At 42.2% G+C, this 26487-nt stretch overlaps 1 protein-coding gene across 1 annotated transcript in view; it reads left to right on the top strand.

Annotated features, from left to right (window-relative positions):
• Positions 1 to 3173: 3173 nt before the first annotated feature.
• LOC125462843 (ankyrin repeat and BTB/POZ domain-containing protein 3-like) overlaps positions 3174 to 26487 on the top strand; it is a 44672-nt gene continuing 21358 nt past the window's right edge. The window contains exons 1-4 of the mRNA XM_048553275.2: positions 3174 to 4137; positions 22431 to 22580; positions 24675 to 24879; positions 26062 to 26214. Of these exons, the coding sequence (XP_048409232.1) occupies positions 3297 to 4137; positions 22431 to 22580; positions 24675 to 24879; positions 26062 to 26214 (1349 nt within the window). The 5' untranslated portion in view covers positions 3174 to 3296. The remainder of the gene's footprint in view (positions 4138 to 22430; positions 22581 to 24674; positions 24880 to 26061; positions 26215 to 26487) is intronic.

The following is a 26487-nucleotide window of genomic DNA, read 5'->3' as shown; positions in this document are numbered from 1 at the left end:
CAGAATGTGACTTTGATTCTCAATTTTGAGATGAATGAAATATGTTGAGAATCTCATTCTTGATCAGGGTTCCAAAACCCCTACTGATTTTAATGTAAAGACTAATCAATTAGGTAAGGTGCTGAGTTGGTCCATGTTGGGGATGCATTCTCTGTCATTGCTGAGTCACACCCTCTGTCCATCCAGAGTCTCTATTCCTGATCTCAAACACAGTCTATTACTGAGTCTTTCATATACTGTCCTTTGCTCTAACTCACTCCGTCCATCCCCAGGTTCTCTTAATCTGTCTGTCATGAGCCTCTCACTCTCTGTTCATCTCTGAATCTCTCATACTCCACACTTTCCTCAGTCTTTTACATTCTGTCAATCCCTGATTCTCTCACACTTTGATCATCTCTGATTCTGTCACATGCTGTCAATTCTCGAGTCTTTCACATTCTCTCTATCTATCTTTGATTCTCTCATCAGAGATAATGGGAACTGCAGATGCTGGAGAATCCGAGATAACAAAGTGTGGAGCTGGATGAACACAGCAGGCCATGCAGCATCTTAGGATCACAAAAGCTGACGTTTCGGGCCTAGGCCCTTCATCAGAAATGGGGCATGGGGAGAGAATTCTGAAATAAATAGGGAGAGAGAGGGAGGTGGACCGAAGATGGATAGAGGAGAAGATAGGTGGAGAGGAGAGTATGGCGGGGGGAGGTAGGGAGGGGATAGGTCAGTCTGAAAAGGATGGACAAGGGGGCGGGATGAGGTTAGTAGGTAGAACCGTAGGTTGCAGGAACAGCAACTCATATTCCACTTGGGAACCCTGCAGCCTAATGGTGTCAATGTGAATTTCACCAGCTTCAACGTCTCCTCTCCCCCAACTGCATCCCAAAACCAGCCCAGCGGATCCCCACCTGCCTAACCTGTTCTTCCTCTCACCTATCCCCTCCTCCCACCTCAAGCCGCACCTCCATTTCCTACCTACTAACCTCATCCCGTCCCCTTGATCTGTCCGTCCTCCCTGGACTGATCTATCCCCTCCCTACCTCCCCCCCGCCATACTGTCCTCTCCACTTATCTTCTCCTCTATCCATCTTCAGTCAGAATCCTCTCTCCATCTCCCTTTTCTGATAAGGGTCTAGGCCCGAAACATCAGCTTTTGTGCTCCCAAGATGCTGCTTGGCCTGCTGTGTTCATCCAGCTCCACACTTTGTTATCTTTGATTCTGTCATGTTCTGTTCGCCTCTGATTCTCTGAACGTTTTGTCCATCCTTGAGTCTCTCATACTTTTTCTTTCCATCTGATTCTTTCACATTCCATCCTTCCCTCGGTCTCTCACATTCTGTCCATCCTTGATTCTGTCACACTGTGCCTTTGATTTTGGATTCTGGAGAAGTACCTGCTAATAAAACTGCTAATATGACACATCTGTTCAAAAAGGGAGGCAGGTAAAAAGCAGGTACCTATAAGGCTGAGGCAACAAAGTGTGGAGCTGGTGGAACTCAGCCAGCCAGGCAGCATCAGAGAAACAGGAAAGCTGATGTTTCAGGTTGGGACCCTTCTTCAGTCCCAGCATCTGTAGTTCTTGTTATCTTACCTATGAGGCTGATTAGCTTAACATCTATTATTGGAAAAGTATTGGAATCAATTATTAAGGAATTAATAGTAGAACACTTGGAACGTCATAATTCAGTCAAGCAGAGTCAGCACAGCGTCATGAGAGGGAAATCAGCTTTGACTAATTTGTTCGAGTTTTTTAAGGAAGTCTCAGCCAGACTGGATAAAGAGGAACAAGTAAGTGTGTTGTATTTGGATTTCCAGAAAGTGTCCTGCAAGGTACCTCATAAAAAGCTAAGTTTCAAAATAAGAGCCCATGTGTTAGAGGTAGTACATTGACATGCATAGAGATCTGTCTATGGGGAGGAAACAGTGAGTGGGAATAAGGGGTTCTTTTCAGGCTGGCTACCTGTAACTAGCAGGGTTCCACAGGGATCCGTGTCAGGACCGTAACTGTTTGTAAAATACATTTATGACTTGGAGGCAGGAAGTGAATTGTAGCTGAATTTGTGGAAAACAGACAGAAATGCAGGTTGTGAGATGGATGGAAACAGTTTACATAGATAAATTGATTAATAGGTTAAGTAAGTGGGTAAAAATTTGGCCAATGGAGCAAAATTTGGGGAAATGTGAAGTTGTTCATTTATGGAAGGGAGAACTAAGAACAGCGTATTAATTAAGTAGAGACAAACAACAGAAAGCACCCACACAACACGACTCGGGGGAGCTTGTGCACGAAACACATAAAGCTAGACACACAGGGTGCAGCAGGTAATCAGGAAGGTTAATGGAATGTTGGCTCTTATTTCAAGGGGTTTGACGTATAAGAATAGAGAAGTCTTACTGCATTGGAGTACTGTGAGAAAATGTTTCCCCTCGTGGGGAAGTCTAGGATCAGAAAGCATAGTTTCAAAATGAAAAGCATCAATTTAAGACTGAGATGAGGAGGAATTTCATCTTTTAGAGAGTTGTGAGTCATTGGAACTTTTTGCCATAGAGACCTGTGCGGCCAGGGTCATTATATATATTTAAGATGGAGAAAGGCCGTAAACTCAGTAGAGTTTATGAGGAAAGGGTAGGAAAGTAGACATGAGGATCAGTCATGAACCTGCTGAATGGTGGAGCAGGTTTAAGGGACCGAATGGCTTACTCCTCCTGTTCCTTTTTCTTACGGTCTTACGGTCATTCCATCTGAGTCTCTTACACTATGTCCATCGCTTAGTCTGGCACACAATGTCCACTTCTGAGCATCCCATACTCTTCTTCCCACTCTCGTATACTGTCCATCCCAGATTCTCTCATACTATCCATTTTAAAAAAATCTCTCACACTTTGTCCATCCCTGAATTTCTCTATTTGCCCATCCTGGTTCTTTCACATCGTCCATCCCTATTTTTCTTTCACTTTGTCCATCACAGATCCTCTCACCGTCGGTCCCCGGCACTCCACACTTCTGATGAATCTTGCAGTGTCTGAAATCCTCTGCTTGGTGCTTCGTTGCAGTTGTGACGGGGAGGTGTGTTCCACAGAGAGGGGCGGGAACGAGAGAGGCGGACCCGGAGTTGCTGGACTGTAAATCTGCTAGTTTTGCTCAGTCAGTTAATTATTTGTAAAAGGGAGTGCGGTTGCATGCGGAGCCTCAGTGTGTAGAGAGGCTGCAGTGTCACCACGGGAGGGCTTGTGCCAACAGGAACAACTCAAGTTGTGCCATTTGCCTTCTCCCCAAACTTCGGGGACCTTTTCTCTTGGTCATGTCCGGATTTTGTAAACCAACAGCCAAGAACTTCGAGAGCTTGACTTTGGACTCTGGGTATGGAGGAGCTGCCGACTCGTGTGGATGGTCCAGTTTGTCGCTGTCTCATTCAGGAGGGACATGGGGCTCGTTGGCCGGTTCAGCAGGGGGGAGATACATGGACAGTTGTGACAGCCTAGACACTGAGCTACCAGAGGGCTCAGTGTTAGAGGTTCTGGACTGCTGGCCCAAATTACCCCTTCTGGAGGATGTCCCATGGGCTGAGGAAGAGTTACAGGAGGTGCTACGAAGACGCCATCCCAGAGAATGCAGGCAGCCCGCTCCCGGTGGCTTGCTGAAGAAACTCTCCAAGTACCTGAGCAGGGCACTGGTCCGGATCGGCAGGGAAGCGCAGAGGCTCAGCCTCCTCACCGCCAAATGCAGCAAACACGAAATCCAATCTGCGGCCAAGCTGGTCCTGTCCTGGTCCCTGTCTGAAAGCTGCATGGCGGCGGCGGTCCAGGCGCTGTCCGTCTACAACCTGAACTCCGGCGGCCAACTCAACAGCAGCAGGAGCTCCCAGTGCAACTTGGTGTTCTCGGTTGGCCGCTTCTTTCGGTGGATGGTGGACAGCAGGCTGTCCAGCCGCATCCATGAGCACGCAGCGATCTACCTGACTGCTTGCATGCAGAATATCCTGGAGGAGTTACACAAGAAGCTGCCGGACAGCTTCCTATCCCAAGGGAAGGAGTCGCTTGAGGCCGTAGACAAAACTCTGGAACAAATGATCAGCAACGACGCCGATCTCTGGGGCTTGTTCCAACCCTGCGAACACCTCATCTGCGGGAGAAATGCTTACGGTAAGCTAGTTGTCAGAAGAAAGACTTAAATGTTTAGCCAGGATTTCACCAGACCTCAGGATGGGAGTTCTGAAGATCCTACAAAGAGATTGTGTTTTATGTGTTGGCTGAAGGCTGATAATTAGGTGGCCCACCAAATCTCTCTGCATTCCTACAGTGGAGTGTCAACTTAGAGTAAGGTCTGACAATTCCAGAAATTGGTTTGAACCTATAAGTTTCAGTCAGAAGAGAGCCACAACTGAGACAGTACTGACGCCATAAAATCCTGGCCATCTCTTGGGGTTTGTTTTTGTTCTAAAATCTTTTAGATTCAACCGAATAGAAAAGGCCATCAACATTCCTTAGGAATTGGCTGCAGTTGCTCATTAATGAAGTTAATGAGATCTTTATCGAACTTCATTAACTGGAAAGGTTAGGAATAACAATGGGTTTATTGGCACAGGCCTCACCTGGAGTCTTGGATACCATGCTATGAGAAAGACATCAGTTTGTGGACTCCTGGATGGGATTAGTAAACCTTGTTATCAAAGAGATAATAGGATTAATAGTCCAGCAATAATGCCATTGGGCCATCACCTTCCCTGTTCCCTGTTGTCAGTGTGTGAATGATCAGAGAATTAGATAGACTGGACAGTGAGAGTCTTTTTCCGAGGATGATAACTTCAGATTGTATGAGGGGGCATAGCTACAAATTGAGGGGTGATAGATTTAAGACAGATGTCAGAGGGAAGTTCTTTACTCAGAGTGGTAAGGGCGTGGAATACCCTGCCTGCCAATGTAGTTAACTCAGTCACATTAGGGGCATTTAAACAGTCCTTGGATAAGCATATGGATAATGATGGGATAGTGTAGGGGGAGGGACTTATATTAGTTCACAGGTCGGCGCAACATTGAGGGCCGAAGGGCCTGTTCTGCGCTGTATTTTTCTATGTTCTATGTTCTATGTTCTAAACGTTAGTTGCATGCAGAAAGTTGAGGTGATCTGACAGAGCAAATGAAACTCTAAAGTAGAGATTGTAAGAACTGCAGATGCTGGAGTCAGAGAAAACACAGTGTGGAGCTGGAGGAACACTGCAGGCCAGGCAGTATCAAATGAGCAGGAAAGTTGACGTTTGCAGAAAAACTGAAGAAAGGCCCCGAACCGAAATGCCAACTTTCCTGCTCCTGTGATGCTGCCTGGCCTGCTGTGTTCCTCCAGTTCCATACTGTGTTATATATGAAACTCTAAAGTGCCTATGCTGGAAATTTCGTCAGACCTGCCATTTAAGTACCATCTTAAACTGAATTTAGGTTGTTTTGACCTATTGGAATCTGTAACCAGGAACAGATTAAGTATCCAGTTCTTATTAGCCCACTGTAGTTAAAAGAGAGAAAGAGACAGGAAGATAGATAGATAGGGACGGAGATAAGGAGAGAAAGTAGCTGGCATAAAAATTAGAAGAGACAGACAAAAGAGAAAGTTGGAAAAATACCAGGCAGAAAATGGAGTGATGGAGAACTGAGCACTCTATTCCATAAGTGAGGACAGGGTTCAAATCCAGACCCAATCGATTTAGACAGTTTCCACTTTAATTTCAGATTTTATTTCAATAATTTAGTGTCGACAGAATTTTGCTTCAGGAAAGTTTCTAACTCACTGAACCTGTCTTTGCCTGTTAGGCAAATTCAATGGCATATTTCTGGCTGTCTGCTTTTTCCCACGTTAATCCCTGACACTCCTTATAGGAGAGTCTTGTTAACCTTTATGGGGGAAGGGAAGTTGTAGATAGAAACCAAAGTCAGTTCTGTGAAGTTCTCTAGTTTGATTTGTATTATATTGAACCTTGCACTATGTTAGAAGTAGGAGGAGGATGAAGAATTTTTTTTTAAGAACAACTTAATTTTCCTTCAATTTCTTTCTGGTTCATATCAAACGGCGAACAACTCACCAGCAGCTCTTAGTGCACTTGGTGTTTCTCTGTTGGCCACTTTTTTCGGTGGATGGTGGATTCCTGTGGCTAAGGAGAACATTTGACCTGTTTTCACTTCCTGCATAGAGCTAGAATTGGCAGCCCAGGGAAATCCAAACATTTCTGTTTTTTGCTTAGTTTCACTTTAAATATATTTGTCAGATTGTCCAAAATGAAATATCAATCCAGAGTCAACTCATTGCACCCATTACATCAGAGTCAGAAGATCATGGGTTCGATTCCTATCCTAGAAACTTGAATGCACTATCAAGCCTTGCTGTCCAGTATATCTCGGGGAATGCTTCACAGTCAGAGGTACAGCCTTTTATTGAGCCATTAAACCGAGGCCCCATCTGCCATCAATAAGTTTATGAAAAATTATGTTGTGATTTTTGAAGAAGAGCAATGGAGTTCCACTTTGATGCCCTGAACAGTACTTAGCCCTTTACCCAACATCACTAAACAGATTGTCTAATCATTATTTTATTGCTGGTTGCGGGTGATTGTTGCATACAATACCTGTACACATGCAAGTATTTCTTTCTAATTTATTACAAGTTTTTGACTATATTTAATCTGGCAACCTGTGTTTTCTTCACATCTGAGTTTTATGTGTAGTTACTGCTATAAATGCCATCCCAGTAACTAGCTTGTGTACAGCAAGATGCCAAAACAACAAATGAACCTTTACTTTTTTTTTGCTGATATTGGCTGTTGCTCGTATTGGGCAAAACATATTTGTTAAACTTTAAAATTAGCCTAGCATTACAATAATTAGACAAAGACTATTGTTTTTTTCTTAATAAATAAGCTTAGCTATTAATTTATAACTTAAAATTTCAAATGTTTTTTGAGAAGGAAATTAAATAATATTTTCATACTGAATGTGGGATTATAGTACTGTTCATTATTATTTCTTTATCCTTTACATTATATTCCTTATGCACAAAGGCAGTAAACATAGTTTAGGATTGTTCTAGAGTGGAGCTGGTACAGATATGGGCAGAATGGCCTCCACTTATGCTGTAAACCATGGTTATTTATTAAACCTCTGGTTTAAAAAAAATATAGTTTGAAACGGCAGGACCGATGTTTAACATATCCTTACTCCAGTATAGCTGAGATAGAAACTTAGAAGCTACTTCTCGACGGTTATAGATTATTTCAAACCGACAGAACTATGGATGCCGTAAATCAGAAACAAAAATAGAAATTGCTGGAAAAGCTCAGCAGGTCTGGCAGCATCTGTATGATCAAATGTTAGCTTTTCAAAAGTCAGAAGAAAATTCCTTATACTGAGTTCTTGCCTGTGAAATTGATATTGAGAGTTTATATTCAATGCAGAAACTTTCAACATTAAGGCTTAGACTGAATAAGATTCTGAAGAGAAAGAGAAATGGGGATAGGCTCGATAAATATGATTAGGACTTTTGCTTCTGTGAAGGTAACCATTGACACACACTGTTTAAATGGAATGGTGTTTTTATTAATGCAGTTCCTATCATTTCTTTCTAACCCATTTACTCCTAAATCCCTTGTGTCTTGCATGTTGCAACTTACTTGTGTCACTTTTGGTTCATGCTACATGACTATACTGTTAGGCTTTGCACGAGTAGTTCTCACAAAATTGTTTGTCTCTGCATGGACTTCCTCTTTGGCTTCAGCATGATCCAGTATCAAGGCAATTAGTTCACCTTAGAACATAGAACATAGAACATAGAACAGTACAGCACAGAACAGGCCCTTCAGCCCACAATGTTGTGCCGACCATTGATCCTCATGTATGCACCCTCAAATTTCTGTGACCATATACATGTCCAGCAGTCTCTTAAATGACCCCAATGACCTTGCTTCCACAACTGCTGCTGGCAACGCATTCCATGCTCTCACAACTCTCTGCGTAAAGAACCTGCCTCTGACATCCCCTCTATACTTTCCACCAACCAGCTTAAAACTATGACCCCTCATGCTAGCCATTTCTGCCCTGGGAAATAGTCTCTGGCTATCAACTCTATCTATGCCTCTCATTATCTTGTATACCTCAATTAGGTCCCCTCTCCTCCTCCTTTTCTCCAATGAAAAGAGACCGAGCTCAGTCAACCTCTCTTCATAAGATAAGCCCTCCAGTCCAGGCAGCATCCTGGTAAACCTCCTCTGAACCCTCTCCAAAGCATCCACATCTTTCCTATAATAGGGCGCCCAGAACTGGACGCAGTATTCCAAGTGCGGTCTAACCAAAGTTTTATAGAGCTGCAACAAGATCTCACGACTCTTAAACTCAATCCCCCTGTTAATGAAAGCCAAAACACCATATGCTTTCTTAACAACCCTGTCCACTTGGGTGGCCATTTTAAGGGATCTATGTATCTGCACACCAAGATCCCTCTGTTCCTCAACACTGCCAAGAATCCTATCCTTAATCCTGTACTCAGCTTTCAAATTCGACCTTCCAAAATGCATCACCTCGCATTTATCCAGGTTGAACTCCATCTGCCACCTCTCGGCCCATCTCTGCATCCTGTCAATGTCCCGCTGCAGCCTACAACAGCCCTCTACACTGTCAATGACACCTCCGACCTTTGTGTCGTCTGCAAACTTGCTGACCCATCCTTCAATTCCCTCGTCCAAGTCATTAATAAAAATTACAAACAGTAGAGGCCCAAGGACAGAGCCCTGTGGAACTCCACTCACCACTGACTTCCAGGCAGAATATTTTCCTTCTACTACCACTCGCTGTCTTCTGTTGGCCAGCCAATTCTGTATCCAAGCAGCTAAGTTCCCCTGTATCCCATTCCTCCTGACCTTCTGAATGAGCCTACCATGGGGAACCTTATCAAATGCCTTACTGAAGTCCATATACACCACATCCACAGCTCGACCCTCATCAACCTTTCTAGTCACATCCTCAAAAAACTCGATAAGGTTTGTAAGGCATGACCTACCCCTCACAAAGCCGTGTTGACTGTATTTGATCAAGCCATGCTCTTCCAGATGGTCATAAATCTTATCCCTCAGAATCCTTTCTAACACCTTGCAGACGACAGACGTGAGACCTTGATCCACCTTCTTTCTTTACCCAACTTTCCAGCAAGCTGATGATTTCATTGTTCCTACTGGAATGCTGCAAATATCGTGAGAAAAATCAAACTTCCTGCCTCTAACTGGAACATTGCATTGATGTTGAGTTGAAAGATTTTACAATAGCAGTTTCTCTGAATGTTCCCCATTTGCCTTGTCCTGTCCCAGGTTAATTATAGCATTAAAGTTACATTAATGGAACCTGTTTATTAGGAATCGGAAGGAAACATTTTGACCTAATAGCCTGTTTTGCCATTTAGCCTAATTTGTATCTTAACACCATTGACGCACACTTGCTGTATGTATTGTGATGCTCTTACACAACAAATCATGTTTAATTAGACTGATCCTTTTTTTGATGAGATGGCTGAGAGATTTGGTATGGTTTACATGAACCCCCAAATCACATTTTGTACAGTGCTACTAACAGGCTTCTCAGCAAAGTTCAAGCTTGTGGAATAAAATAAGTTGCAACATGGATATGAATTTAACTGTCAACATGGTAGTGGTGCACAGTTTTTTTTTTGGATCGGAGCATAGTATATAGTTGGGTTTCTCAGGAGTGGCATAAGGACCACTGCTTTACTTGATCTGTATAAATGACCGAGGATTGCGTGTGGTGTGCAGGACGCAATTCCAAACTTATACATGATACAAAATAACAAAAATATTGTGAAAGTGAAGAGCATAGTGGTAGACTTAAGATATAGACTGATGGAATGACAGGCTTTGAGAAGGTGAAATTTAATATAGGGAAGTGTAAAGTAATACATTTTAGTGAGACGAGCAAGAGGCAATATAAAACAAAGGATGCAATTCTGAATGGGTACAGGAACAAAGAGATCCAAAAGTATATGTGCACACATCTTGAAGGTAACATGTCAGGTTGAAAAAGCAGTTAATAAAGTACAAGGAGTCCTGGGTTTACAAATTGAGTCATGTGCCAATTTTTTTCTAGTGAGGCAGTAGCTCAAGTTGAAAGGTTTCCTGACCTGGCAGCCTTGTCTCATTTTACTGGACCTGATTTTCACTAGGGATTAGGTGGCTTGAAGGTGCCAGAAGGCCTCAAAGGCAGGCCGCTAAGACTGGGTGGTTGGAAGAAATACCTTGGCTATCTGAGGCTACATTCTATTTGTTTTAGCCACTAGTTCTCAGCCTTACATCAGCTTATATGCGTAGCATCTCCCCATCTCCAATGTCAACTCATGCACACCCCGTGCCCAGTAGCACCAGATACACCCATGCCATCTCCATAGCCACTCATCCAGTATTCAGCACTTGCAAATCACAGGAACCATGTGAGATTGTACTTAGAAAAAGTTCTTGCAATTTTTCACAGCTCTCAGACTTACCTTTAATAGTGCAAAGAAACTCTCGTGAAAAAAAACACATAAAAATGTTTAAATTTCCTATTGTTAAATCTTTTAGCTAAAAGAAAGAAAGCTTCTATTAAGGGCCCACATCAAAGACATATAATCCTTTCATATCCTCTTTTTAAACAATGAGCCTCTTGCTTAGATAACCGTAACCTTGGAAACTCAGATAAGCATTCATAATGATATAATTGTAATCCTTGAGGGAAAAGTCAACAAATTCCTTGATTGAAACTGCAAGTTCGAATGGTAATTTTCATTTATTATCTATGGATGGAGCAGGTGATTTTTAAAAGCTTCAGATTATGACGCTTGGATTGACCTCATTCATCCTCCAACAGTGTTCAGATCTATTCCATCAATTCATGACTCACAACCTGCAGATTAACTTCATTGCAACAGACAATATTTGGTCTGTCTGAACTCAGCAATAAGTTCAAATGGTTCTACTGATTTCAGGTTTATGTTGTTTGTGAATCACATGCTGAAAAAAATTGAATATCTTGAACTTGGGGGCAGAACTTTCATGCCTGGGTTCTGTCCACCATTTTTCTGTAGAGGTCTATAGAGTCTCACCAATTCTGCAAAAATCTGAATCAAGAAGCAGAAGACTGATTCAAACTGCTTTGTAAAAGAAGGAACAGTGATGAGGAGAATCTTTTTTATATGAGTGATTAAGATCTGAAATGCACTGCCTGAGAGTATTGAGGGTTCAGTTGAGGGTTTCAAAAGAAATTGAATAATTAGCTAAATAAAATAAAATACAAGGAAAAGGCAGTTAATAGCTGGAAATAATGATAAAACTTTTGCAGAGGACTGTCAGGGAGCTGAAGGCCAAATAACCTCTTTCTTTGCTATCACCATTCCATGATACTTTGTGTATAAGCGTGTGTTCCCTGATTTTTCTCCCAAATGGCCCAGCTGTAGTTTTGAGATATTTTCCAATCAACCTGTTCATACATGTTAGTACGCACTTCTGGAGAAGGTGGGACTTGAACCTAGGCATCCTGGCTCGCTACTACCACTGCACCACAAGACCACTCAGTTGTAGTTGTAAAGTTTTGCCCTGGGACTGGAATCTCCTGTTTGTCTCTATCCGCTTTATTAAATTTGTTTATTACCTCAATCAGATCAGCAACAGTGACAATTTACATTTACATACAACCTTAATTCATTAATGTGTTATTAAGATATTTCAAAAGCATTGTCTGATAAAATTTGTCATCAAGCCACATAAAGTGATATTAAGATCACCCGTTAATCTTCTCAGAGGAATGTAAGATAAATCTTTACAACTTATCTTTATAATTTAATCTTTAATTCATGGTGAATCATTTTCCAAGGCCAAAATATAGTCCTAAATTGCAGTGTTTCAGGAGAAAGTTGTTATCCTGAAAACTTGAGACTGAAAAGAGGGAGGTGAAGGGTGTGCCTCATCTTAGTTGTGATTACTAGGCTTGTTTTGATCAGTGACGTTAAAGGGCTGTCATTTTATTAAAACTTAGTTGACAAACCTTTTCCATTATATCTGAACTACGTGGGAATGCATTACACAGGAGTGACATCATTGTAGCAAATAAACTGGGCTCATTCCCCCTTCCTGCTATGAAAAAAAAATTTTAACAGAAGTACCACTTTTAACAAAATACTTCTCAAGCGAGACATTCTCTAACCATGTGTGTAAAGCCGTCAGCACTAAAGGGATTAAAGCTCTTGTGAATGCTTCTGGTTAATGCCAGAATAATTCAACTTCCTGCCGGCGATCTGACCTATAATTTGCTAAATATAATACCCCAAATAATGCCACCCGTTGATCAATTAAAATCTGACCAAACACAAGGAGATAGAGGTGCACAGGCAGCTGGGAGATTATTCACTCTCAGACTTTCACAATGCTTGCAAATATCAAAGTAATGCTCTGTTACTAAACCACAACATGAGCTTCACCTGTTTGGCCTTGTACAGGATGCAGTGATACAGGGCTGGAATATTGAGTGACAGTGATTAGTGGCCAGACTGCACTGGCAATGACACTGGATAGCAGACATTAAGATAAGAATTATACTGAGCCTAAGTGTGGTCGCCCCTGTGGTGGAGTAACCATTGTTATGATATTAAGATGCTGATTGGTTGCTGATATCAGTGGAGTATTTCCTCTTGTATTTGATACAATGGAAAATGTTTATCTTTGTGGCAATTCGCTGGAAGATATTGTTGAAAGCAACTCATCCTAAGACCATAAGACAAAGGAGTGGCAGTAAGGCCATTCGGCCCATCAAGTCCACTCCGCCATTTAAATCATGGCTGTTGGGCATTTCAACTCCACTTCCCTGCACTCTCCCCGTAGCCCTTGATTCCTTGTGAGATCAAGAATTTGTCGATCTCTGCCTTGAAGGCCTCCAACGTCCCAGCCTCCACTGCACTCCGTGGCAATGAATTCCACAAGCCCACCATTCTCTGGCTGAAGAAATATCAGCTCATTTCAGTTTCAAATTTACCGCCTCTAATTTTAAGGCTGTGCCCACGGGTCCTAGTCTCCCCGCCTAACAGAAACAACTTCCTAGCATCCACCCCTTCTAAACTATACATTATCTTGTAAGTTTCCATTAGATCTCCCCTCAACCTTCTAAACTCTAATGAGTACAATCCCAGGATCCTTAGCCGTTCATCATACGTTAAACCTACCTAAACCTGTATTATAGTGACATTGAAATCCGAGAGGTTATGCTGGAGACTGTTCTGGCTGGAGCAGTCTAGACTTGCAGCCACTTGCTTTACAAAAACAAGCAATTCTTCAACATCAAATAGATTTACAAGTTATTTTGCAACTGAGATAAGCAACTGCTTGTATTGCTGAGAACAAGGACTCTGCTAGCTTTGCCTCATACATTGCTAGGCCTCACCGCTCTTCTTGAGTAAATAGTCCTGAGCTAAGTGTTCTCCGCTGAACTAAGACCTGTAAGTTCTGACTCTTCTGCATTTTGTTTCTGTCCAAGGGATTGCAGTTCAGGAGGTGAACTGAGGTAATAATACAGCTTAAGGCTCTGCAAATGAAGCTCACGAGAGGTGGTTTTGGAGAGTACAGAACTGTATTCTGCCATTTCAGCATGTTTCATTGATTATGTGGTGTACACATGTATGGTGGGTCACATCCAGCCAGAGTCCCGTCACAATTCAGAACACGCTTGATGAGCTGAATGATTGACGCTTACTTTGATGTTACCAGGACTGTTGGCCATGTGCAAGAAAAAACATCAACACATTGGAAGTTGAACATCCTGGTTTTGTATTGTAGCTTCTGTGCTCGGTATGGTTGCTGTGATTACACCTGACTATTTGTGACGGACAACACTTAGGGGATATGAAAGCATGGATGTGGGTAACCAGCAGCTTTTATCCGATTAGTTTCCAGCAAATGAATACCACACTTGCACTTGCCTCCAAAGCTGCTGACAGTGTGACTGTGTAATAAATTCACATGTACTTTCCACAGAAAGCAAATTGCAACAGTATGGAAAAGGGAGGGGTGCCTGGCTATCTAAACTTTACATTATGATCCAGTTTTCATCACAAAAAGTTGACCATGTGAAACTAATACTGACTTTTTTTTATTTTCCCACCTCATATGATTTAACAATAAATGTTGCAGTTACTTGAAGCATTTAATAATTGAAAATAGGGACAACTTTTGGGTCGATGCATTTCCCTCCAATGTTTCTAATACCATCTTCTGTTGGGGAAGAAGTTTTGAGAGACCCAGGTGCCTATTTGCTAGTGTGACAATGGTCCAGACTTTGCTGGAAAACACTGGCAAGTTTAGCAATGTTTGCTGTTAACAGTGTATGAATTGTCTATCAACTTGTGGTGAAGAAGAGACACCCTGTGAGTTGCTACAAGTTGAAGGACAACTTGTGCTATTTTACCAGTTGCCTGGCAAAGTCAGCTATTTGTCCTCAATCTCCCCATGAATTTTGTGAAATTGCTGCATTATCCCATTGAACTCATTGCAGAAAGGTAGGGCTCAGTCTTAGTAGCACAGGTATCCTTTTAAGAAGGAGATTTAGGTTTCTGCAATGCCTTTGAGCCATTCTGAACAGTTTCATTTGTAATGGTGCAGAAGGACGCTGTCGAGCTCATCATACCTGCACTGGCTATTCAAATAAAGATCATTATCTAGTGTCAATCTCATGCTTTATCCCCATACTCTTGCACATTGTTTTTATCTAAATAATCATCCAATGCCCTGTTGAATGCCTCAAATGAATTTGCCTCCACCATATTAACAGAATTTCTACAACCTGACTATTTGCTGTCTGACAGTTTTTGTTTTCTCACATCATCCTTGCTTCTTTTGGACTTTATTTTAAATTTATGCCCTCTCTTGTTCTTGTTGGGAAAACTCCACGATAAACTTTCCTCCAGTCAGAAAAAAACCCATTGACCATTACTCTTTGTTTCCTAACACTCAAATTTTGTATCCACAATGCTACCGTCCCTTATATACCATAGCCTGTAGATGTGAGGCACTGACCAAATGCCTTCTGGAAATCCATGTATATGACATCAACAGTGTTACCCTCATCAAGCCTTTCTGTTACCTTTTCAAATTGCTGCAACAAGTTAGTTAAACATGATTCTCCTTTAGAAAGCCACACTGAGTCTTCCTAAACAACTCGCATTTTTCCAAGTGGCTATGAATTCTATTTTGAATAATTGCTTCTAGAAATGTCCCCACAATTGAAGTTAAACTGTCTGCTCTGAATTAATCCTGACAATCCTTCTTGAACAAAGCGGTAATGTTTGCAATTGTCTAGTCTTCTAGCACTGCTCCTGAGTCCAGGGAGGGTTGAAAGCTTATGGTCAGTGCTCTGCAATTTCAACCCTTACTTACTTCAAAATCCTGAGATACATTTCGTTTGGTCCCAGTGCCTTTAATTACCCATAGTCTATCCAGGACTAATTCTTCACACATCACATTTCTACATGACAACCTGTAACTCCCCAGCACTATTTACTTTAATCTGTGCTTTCACATACATGCACATTAACTCGGTTTTGGACTTCATTTCTTTTTTATAGACAATAGATAATAGGTGCTCGAGTAGGCCAGCACCACCATTCATTATGATCATGGCTGATCATCCACAATCAGTATCCTGTTCCTGCCTTATCCCCATAACCCTTGATTCCACTATCTTTAAGAGTTTTATCCATCTCTTTCTTGAAAGTATCCAGAGAGTTGGCCTCCACTGCCTTCTGGGGCAGAGCATTCCATATATTCACCACTCTCTGGGTGAAGAAGTTTTTCCTCAACTCTGTTCTAAATGGCCTACCCCTTATTTTTAAACTGTGTCCTCTGGTTCTGGACTCACCCATCAGCGGAAACATGCTTCCTGCCTCCAGAGTGTCCAATCCCTTAATAATCTTGTACGTCTCAATCAGATCCACTCTCATCCTTCTAAACTCAAGTGTATACAAGCCCAGTCGCTCCAATATTTCAACATATGATAGTCTGACCATTCCGGGAATTGACCTCGTGAACCTACGCTACACTCCCTCAATAGCAAGAACGTCCTTCCTCAAATTTGGGACCGAAACTGCACACAATACTCCACGTGAGGTCTCACCAGGGCCGTGTACAGCTGCAGAAAGACCTCTTTGCTCCTATACTCAATTTCTCTTGTTATGAAGGCCAGCATGCCATTAGCTTTCTTCACTGCCTGCTGTACTTGCGTGCTTGCTTTCATTAACTGATGTATAAGGACACCTAGATCTCGGTGTACTTCCCCTTCACCTAACTTGACTCCATTTAGATAGTAATCGGCCTTCCTGTTCTTGCTGCCAAAGTGGATAACCACACATTTATCCACATTAAACTGCATCTGCTTCGCATCTGTCCACTCACCTAGCCTGTCCAAGTCACCCTGCATTCTAATAACATCCTCCTCACATTTCACACTGCCACCCAGCTTTGTGTCACCAGCAAATTTGCTAATATTACTTTTAATGCCTTTGTCTATATCATTAATATATATCACAAACAGCTGTGGTCCCAGCACAAAACCTTGTGGTACCCCACTGGTCACTGTTTGCCATTCCGAAAGGGACCCGTTTATCACTACTCTTTGCTTCTTGTCAGCCAGCCAATTTTCAATCCAAGTCAGTATTTTGCCCCCAATAGCATGTGCCCTAATTTTGCTCACCAATCTCCTATGTGGGACTTTATCAAAGGCTTTCTGAAAGTCCAGGTACACTACATCCACTGGTTCTCCCTTGTCTATCTTCATTGATACAGCCTCAAAAAATTCCAGAAGATAAGTCAAGCTGAATCTGACCTATCCTGTTACTGCTATCCAAATGAGTCATAATTTCATCTTTTATGATTGACTCCAGCATCTTTCCCACCACTGACGTCAGGCTAACCAGTCTATAATTTCCTGTTTTCTCTCTCCCTCCTTTCTTGAAAGGTGGGACAACATTAGCCACCCTCCAATCCACAGGAACTGATCCTGAATCTATAGAACATTGGAAAATGATTACCAATGCGTCCACGATTTCTAGAGCCTCCTCCTTAAGTACCGTGGTATGCAGTCCATCAGGTCCCAGGGACTTATCAGCCTTCAGACCTAACAGTCTATCCAACATCATTTCCTGCCTAATATATATTCCCTTCTGTTCGTCCATTACCATAGGTCCTTCAGCCACTATTACATCTGGGAGATTGCTTGTGTCTTCCCTAGTGAAGACAGATCCAATGTACCTATTCAACTCTTCTGCTATTTCCTTGTTCCCCATTTTGCTTTACTCTGACTTTACCTATGTACTTCTTATTCTGTATGTTAGTGCCAGCTGTATCTCCAAGTATTTTGTGAACCCTGGTATTCACGTCTATTATTCTATCTTGGTTCCCAATTTAGTTTAAAGCTTTACCAACAGTGCTATCGAAACATCCCATAAGGACCCCAGTCCTGCTGTGTCCAGGTGCAACCAGTCCAGTTTATACAGGTACCATCATCCCCTGACCCAATCCAGTGCCCTGGGAATCAAAACTCCTCTCTCACATATCACCTTTGCAGCCATGATTTCATCTGCCTTATCCCATTATTTCTGTATTCACTTGCACAGGATACTGGGAGTAATCTGGAGATTCCTATGTTTTGAGGATCTGTTTGCTAAATCTCTACCTAGTTCTTTTAGTTCTGATTGTAGGACTACAATCTCTATCCTACACGTGACATTGATGTCAATGTGGACCGTGAATTCTGGTTGTTCACCAGCCCCAGAAGAATGCCCTGTAGCCACCATGTGACATCCTTGACTCTGGCACCAGGGAGGCAGCTTACCATCCTAGCCATAGAAACACTTGTCTGAAAAATCCGCTACTACTGTTTGGCCCCCTCCAGTGACACCCTCATCTGCCTAGCCGAACTCATCCTCACTCTCAACAACTTCTGTTTCAATTCCTCCCACTTCGTACAGACAAAGGGGGTGGTCATGAGTACCCGCATGGGCCCAAGCTATGCCTGCCTCTTCATAGGTTATGTGGAACAATCCGTCTTCCGGACCTACACTGGCCCTAAGCCCCACCTCTTCCTCCGTAACATTGATGACTGTATCGACGCTGCCTCGTGCTCCCACAAGGAGTTTGGACAGTTCATCCACTTCACCAACACCTTCCACCCCAACCTCAAGTTCACCTGGACTATCTCTAACACCTCTCTCTCCCTCCTGAACCTCTCTGTCTCCATCTCTGGCAACCACTTAGAAACCGATATCCAATTCAAGCCCACTGACTCGCACAGCTACCTAAAATACACCTCCTCCCACAAACCTTACTGCAAAAATGCCACCCCCTATTCCCAATTCCTTTGCCTCCACCGCATCTGCACCCAGGATGAGGCATTCCACTCCTGTAAATTTCAGATGTCCTCATTTTTCAAGGACTGCAATCTCCCTCCTTCAGTGGTCGAGAACGCCCTCGATCATGTTTCCTGCATTTCCAGCAACTCATCCCTCTCACCCCCTCTCCGCAATCACAACCAAAACAGAATCCCCCTTGTCCTCACGTACAACCCCACCGATCTCCGGATCCAACGCATCATCCTCTGACACTTTTGCCATCTGCAATCCAACCCCACCACCAAAGACATTTTTCCCTCCCCACCCTTATGTGCTTTCCAGAGGGACCACTGTCTCCATGACACCCTTGTCCACTCCACACTCCCCTCCAGCCCCGCCACACCTGGCACTTTTCCCTGCAACCGAAGGAAGTGCTACACTTGCCCCTGCATCTCCCCCCCTCACCCGCATCCCAGGCCCTAAGAAGACTTTCCACATCAAGCAGATGTTCACCTGCAGATCTGCTAATGTGGTAAACTGTATCCACTGCTCCCGTTGGTGGCCTCCTCTACATTGGGGAAACCAAGCAGAGGCTTGGGGACCACTTTGCAGAACACCTATGCTCAGTTCACACTAAACAACTGCACCTCCCAGTCATGAACCATTTTAACTCCCCCTCCCATTCCTCAGACGACATGTCCATTGTAGGCCTTCTGCAATGCCACAACAATGAATTTAGAAGAAGGGTCTAGGCCCGAAACGTCAGCCTTCCTGCTCCTCTGATGCTGCTTGGCCTGCTGTGTTCATCCAGCTCTACACCTTGATATCTCACTGTTGCACCTCCGTTTCTTCTCCTCTCCACCCCCCCCCCCCCCACCCCCCCCCCCACACCGCCTCTCTGTACCATCAGGCTCCTTGTAGTGTCAGAAGTTTGGCTTTGACTGCGCTCCCTTGAGAAACCAGTGCTCTCATCAGTTTCCAAAATGGAAAAGCAATGTGTGAGCAGGACTCCAGGAGTCTCCTGCACTACCTGCTTTGTTAACAAAATGTGTTACACCAAGTGCCCGTTGTCTCTGTTGAAAAGAACTCAAAGATCTAGACACTTCCTGTCAATGCTGTCATTTTCTTTCTGTAACCACAGCAGATTGTGCTGCAACAAAATTCGGCTAATTTTCCACAGTAAAGTTTTGTCACTGTCGGTTTCCTGTTCAGCAGACTTCCGTCATTTGGCCCACTGCTGGGGAACAGAGCAGCTAGGTTTTGCCCAGATATATCAACGTCTTCTCACCGCACTGCGTAGGTTAGCAGCACTGCAGGATGTAGATTACAACTTGAGCACACTCAGTTATAAATATCTATAGATGAATAACCGTAAGCAGAGAATTGCAAGTTGCAGCTTTGTGATAGTGTAAGGAGAACTTTATGTTTTGTAAGACATCATAAGGAACACACAAAAACAAAGACATGCTGCACACATAATAAGACGCATATGTATGTACAAGGTAATAGTGTTACTGATTTTTTTCTCCTTTATTCATTCATGGGTTGGAGGCATCACTGGCCAGTTAGCATTTATTGCCCAGCCCTAATTGCTCAGATTGTCAGTCACATTGCTGAGGGTCTGGAGTCATGAGTAGGCCAGACCAGATAAGGATAGCAGTTTCCTTCCATATAGGATGTTAGTGAACCAGATGGGTTTTTCCCCAACAATCAACAATGGATTCACAGTCGTCATTAGACTCTTAATTCCAGATACTTATTGAATTCCAATTCCACCATTGCTGTGACGTAATTCAAACCTAGATCCCCAGAACATTATCTGGGTCTCTGGATTACAATCGAATGATAATAACACTAGGCCACTTCCTACCCAGCAGTTGAAGTCATTCTAAGGTCATGGCTTGGAAGCGGCACTCTTTCTTGTGTAACATTATTCCACTGGGTTCTGGGACGGCAGTCTATCTGATGTAAAACAGTTCCACTAGGTTACTGGGGACAGCAGTCTGTCTGGTATAGTATGCTCCTCCATCTACCATCCTACATGCTTTCATCATCTTAACAGATCTTATCATATAATCTTGGCGTGTTGTAACAACAGGGTCTGGAGTTTTCAAAGTTTTCTATCAGTGTTGCCTGATACATGACAACATCCAATTTGCAGCATATCAGCTACAAAACCTGCATACCATTCTTACAGTGTGTAGATCAATGAGTGTGACCATCGAGGCAAGGAGGACTGTTGTTCCTGTTGCAATGGTGGTTAGCCTGACTGCATTGAATCAGTGCATCTCATTCTGTCTGAGATGGAGTTGCTTTAGTGGGTCAGGATTAAACAGATACAAATAAAAGCCGACACATGCATTGAAATAGAAAGCAATTGTTCACATTAGTATAGATTGTAATAACAAACCGAAGCCCAGGTAATCTGCCTTTTCCCAAAATATTCATCACTGAGTGGCAGGGTGGATGTAGGGATGGAAACAGGTAACAGAAGAGCAGACCTACATTTAACAGAGTCTTTCACAACTTGAAGATGCCCCCAAAGTACTATAAATTCAATCTGGTGTTTGAAGTGTAATCACTATTGTAATTTAGGAAATTTTGTAATGAGATAATCAGCTTTATTGGAGTTGGCTGAAGGAGGGTTATTGGTCTTGGTACCAGAGAAAATTCTCTGCTTCTTTGACATGGTTTTGTAGGATATTGCACCATCTGAGAGGTCAAGTGGACCTTTCTGTCGCACCTTCAACAACAGCATCTTTTAACAGTTCATCATTTCCTCAGCAGTGCATTGGAAATTCAACCTGCTCAATTCTTTGGAATGAGGATTAAACCCAGAACTGATTTTGAAGTGGGAGTTCTGTGGGTGAAGCCATGCTGATACTTCTGCAGACTGATGTTAACAGTTCCTCACCAGAGCTAAGATACTTTTATTAATCAGTTTCTGTATATCTGAACTACTGAACCAAAGAGTGACATCTGATTAGACAAATTGTAGTGCTTAACATCAGAAAGATATTGAGCAGTCATTTTTCACTCCTTTGGTAATATCGGTTGTATTGGCAAGCAAAGTTCATTTCACTTATAATTAAGTGAGAAAGGATGGTGTTCATTTTATAAAGTACCAACAGTGGAGAGTGTAGCCAGACCTTTTTGCTCAGGTGCGTCATTGGATTGTCAGGCAGCAGGTCCCAGAAGACTGCCGCTCCTGGAGACCAAACAAGAAGTGCTTGATCTGAGACTCCATCAACCCCTTGAAGATTCCATTCCAAAATGACATGTTATTAGCCATGGTTCATTTGAGTAACACGCTTGCCTCTGAATCAGAAGGTTATAGGTTCAAGCTTCACTCCAGAAATTTGAGCACATTATCAAAGCTGACACTCCAGCAAAATACTTTGAGAGAGCTGCGTTATCAGATTTAGATTTAGGTTTTATTGTCATGTGCATTTAAACACAGGAGCACGGTGAAAAGTGAACAATGTCATCATTCCCAGCGCTGCGTTGGGTGCAAAGGTTCCCAGGTACAAAAATAGAAAAATGAAGAAATATGTTAAAACTTGCAACACCACAATTCTTTTTAGTATAAAGTAGAAAAAAGACATAATGTTAAAAGTTACATAGCTGCTCTTTCTTAAGCCATGGGCCTGCAGACACTCCATGCTGAGCTTTCCCCACAAAGACACACTTATACCCATGGTGGACCAAGTCCCACCTGAGCCCACCAGCCTCTTCGCTGCTGATCACCATCAGGCCTCACCAGGCTTCACTGACCGCCACTGACCACTATCTGAGCTTGCTAGTCTTTACCACTGACTGTTGTCGTCTATGCCTTCTTTTCAGATGAGACATTAAAGAAAGGATCACTGAAATGATTTCAGTCAAATATTCTAAACAAGAGCAGGCAATCTTTTTTTTAAATAAACTGATCATTTTGCCACTTGTGTAATGTTTGTTGGAATAGGTGGAGAGACATGCCTGTGCTTTTCCATTGCTGAATATGTTTTCTTAGCTCACCATTGATCAAATAATACTTGTATTTCCTTGGTTGCAGGTGTGCCTTGCATTCCAATCTACCTCAGCCTGTACATGGAACGTTATCAAAGTGGAGGATCTATCCACTGTCAACTGTACAATTGCTTGGACCTTAGGAACCTGGAGCAGGTCATGCTGGCAACCTCTGTGGGCACCATTGCTGAACTCAGTCAGTAAAATGTGATGCTTATCCCTTCACATAGCACTGTGTTAATTATAATGCCTTTAAAAAAAGTTGTCATAAATAATGAGTTTTATTGCAGATATAAAAGGCTAATCATTGTGCAGTACTTTTTCATTTCAAATGATTATTTTAACAAGACGCTTCATTTTGCTCTAAAATACTCTGGTGATAGACCAGGTAACAGATGTTGGTTTTGATTTGAGGAGCAAAGTTTTACGATGTGATGATTATTATTTCTAATTTAGTTGATAAAATAAATCATTTTAAATGTGCTTTTTGAAGCTTTTTTAAAATCAACATGAATCAATAACTGAAATTCCTCATAATTCTACAATCTGAGGTTAAGCTTTGCTTTAATGTTGATTTTATCATGAAAATATTATTTATGTTACAAAATGTGATCATTCAGGGTTAGGACTATTTTAAGTTTGATTTGACTTACATTGATAAATTTGGTACATATATTTTGTATATCCAAATTATGCATTCTAACAGATGCATTTGATGTAGAAATGCCAAGCTTAGACATTTTTAAAAAGCCCACTTCATGTTGCAAAAAAATGAGCTGCTGACCTCTGGTATTATCACAAACATGCCCTGGGTTGCAAGCGGATATTTTGAGGTACATATGTTGCTTCCTGACATCAGCATATCTATGGAACAGAGGAAATTACAAGGTGAATTTGTAGGGATGTTTAAAATTATGAAGGGATGAGACAGAGTCAATAGTAATAGACTTTTCCAGTGACTGGGTATTCTAAGACAATGGACAGAGATATCAGTTTAACTTTGCGAGATTTAGAATGTAGAGGAAGAGATTTGTTTTATTCAGAGAGTTATGGGATGTGGATTTGTACTGTAATATTTAGTTAATTGTTTGACATAAATTGGGAATATACTACTGGGCAAATTAGTTTCTGGATATTTATTTGTTGGTTATCTCTCTATTGAACACTTAACCCAGTTACTATCCCATCGTGCACTGATGACTTTGCTTACAGAGTTGTCTGTGTCCTTGGGTAGCACTATTGATCCGAATTGCAGTTTATGCTTCAGAATTGCCTCTAGCATGATAAAGTGTTTTTTTTTACTTATTCATTCATCGGTTATTGCTGACAAGGCCAACATCTATTGTTCATTCTCAATTGTCCTTGAGAAAGTGGTACTGAGCTACCTTCCTGAACTGCTCTAGCCCATGAGGTGCAGGGAAGGAGTTCCTTGATTTTGATCCAGCAAGGAAAGTAATGTACACCTAAGTTGGGATTGTACATGATGTTGAGGAAATGCTGATGATGGTGAAGTTCCTGTAGAGCTGCAGCCTTTGTCCTTCTGGGTTATAGAGGCCACAATTTGGAAGATGCTCTTGAAGGAGGTGAGATACAACAGAGTATCTTGTAGATGGTATGCACTGCTGCAACTTTACATTGGTGGTGGACAGAGAAAATCTTTAAAGCAATGATGGGATGACAATTATGCAAGCTCTTTTTTGTCTTTCTGTGGCCGGTTATCAAAGAGAATTGGAGCTGCACTCATCCCAGGGATATGGAGTATAATCCTTCATGCTATTGAACTGTGCCTTGTAGATGGTGGAAAGGCCTGGGGGAGTCGGGAGGCGCAAGATCCTTAGACATAATCACTTCCAAACCCATAATCACTGCCATTTAGAATGACAAGGGCAGCAGATACATGGGAATACCACCACCTGCGAGATCCCCTCCAAACCACTCACCATCCTGACTATGAAATGCATCACTGTTCCTGCAGTGTTGCTGGGTGAAAATCCTGGAAATCCCTTCACAATGGCATTGTGAACGTACCTGCAGCCCATGGACTGCAGTTCAAGAAGGCAGCCCACCACTACCTCTCAAAGGAAGCTAGGGATGGGCAATGAATAATGGCCCAGTCAATGATACCATTGTCTTATGAGATAACAGAAAACCACAGCATTTATGTGGTTGGTGCAGTTTAGTTTCTGTTTGGTGTCAAGACTCCACTACCCCTCTCCCCAAGTTGTTGATGGTGGGGATTACACTAATGCCACGTCGAATTGGCTCTGACTATTCTGTTTCTTTTCCACAGGTGACCTGGTCTCACAAGCGATGTATTATTTTCATCAATTTGGTGCAAAGCACCCTGGAAAGGGATTTCAGCTACATTTCAAAAAGGGGCCGTACTCCTGGGAGCCGGAGGCTCTTCACGGGCTCTTTTACTACATGCACTGCTCTCATCTGGAATTGGAGAATCCCAACAGTGACCCACCACAAATAAAACTGGGCAGTGAAAGGTGAGACAATTGAAATTGGGACTTCTCAAAAATGTCCATTCTGATTAATTCTACAATTTGCTGAGTTGTGACATTCTGGGAAAACACCATATATTCCACAGGGCTTTCAGTAATTGTAGCGCTTCCAGTTTTGCATGTTTTAGGGTATCCAAGCCACATTAAGAAATGAGAGAATTGTAAAATCTAGTGCTCCCTCACCTCAGATCTCTGAAAGCAAGAAGCAGAGATGCAAACTCAACCACAATGTAAATCCAAGACTGATTCAAGCCTGATCTCTGCTGTCAGCTTTTGCCCCCTTCTCAGACCAAAGACAGAGGCAGATACCAATAAACTAAGATTGACTTTGAGTAGCTGACAGTTTCTCTAGGTTGCTTTATTATTATTTTGATAACTGTGAGCTGTGAAAGGGAAATGATATTTGGTTTGCACATTTATCAAATGCTACTGAGATTAAACAGTATCACTGAGCTCAGTCTTTGAGAATTAAAACATCATTCAGAGATCTGATAAGTAATTTACATAATTGCTGCATTCTTATTGAATCATGATTGCTGCAAGAAGTGAAAAGTCTTTGATATTGGTTAGGGTTTGATGCAAGATACACTAACCACTGACTCTGCATGTGAAGACAGATGATGATGGTTATCTAAGCTCACGCGGCATAAATCACGTATGTTCAAGCTGTATAGTCAGCTTATAAAATTTCCCAACTTTCATATGAAGAGGAGATGGGAAAACCCCTGTCCATCTGTAATTGTGGTAATAAATAATTTGATGATAGACCAAAAAGAGACAGATTTTGGCGATTGATTTTGTTAGCCCAAAGGCTTCGAGAAGTGAGGGGCTATATCAAGGGGCATTATCAGTATAGGCAGAGGTTAGCTGAATTTGCTGCCTCCAGCTCATTGCTTGCACAGTTTCAAATAACTTGGGCAGTATTAAACAGAATTATTTTCTAAGATCTTCACTGTTCTCCCTCTGAATGTATTGTGCAGAACTGGAACCAATGCACAGGGACATACAAAATATGTATGTTTGAGGATTCACTTTGCCGTGCTTTCATAACAAGGTGTTTGCTGAATATCTGCTTAATAGCTTCTGAAGAGAGGTGGCGTCCAGGTCAAATGCATATCGATGTTCTGATGGCTCGTGTTGTTTTTGCATGCATTTCCTTCCCTTCAGACCATATGAGATTCTCCCACCGGTGGTTGAGTGGATCAGGGTATGCATTGCGCAGGCAGATCACAGACACAGTCTCACAGTGGACATTGGTGACCTTCGGCAGGCGGCCAGGCTTCTGCTTCCAGGTGTAGACTGTGAACCCCGACAACTCTGGTGAGCAAAGCTTCATTAACTCAAATTTGGCATATGGAGTTGAGGCATATAAATGGGTGAAGATGAAGATAAGCTGATGTCTACTTGAATAAAGTTTTGAGAGGTTGAATAACTCATTGCTGTTCATATCTTAAACTTGCAGATAGAATGGGGATTCCATTGATACAGATCCTTGATATAATGGAGATGTGTTCTATTCAACATAATCCTATTACTTTGGTTCCCAACTCACCAGTTGGAGAAATACTCTCAATGTTAGATCATAAGACCATA

This window comes from Stegostoma tigrinum, chromosome 21 (assembly GCF_030684315.1).
Source record: "Stegostoma tigrinum isolate sSteTig4 chromosome 21, sSteTig4.hap1, whole genome shotgun sequence".
Lineage (NCBI taxonomy): Eukaryota > Metazoa > Chordata > Chondrichthyes > Orectolobiformes > Stegostomatidae > Stegostoma > Stegostoma tigrinum.
The sequence above is the reverse complement of the archived record's forward strand: the minus strand, read 5'-3'. Positions and strand labels throughout refer to the sequence as shown.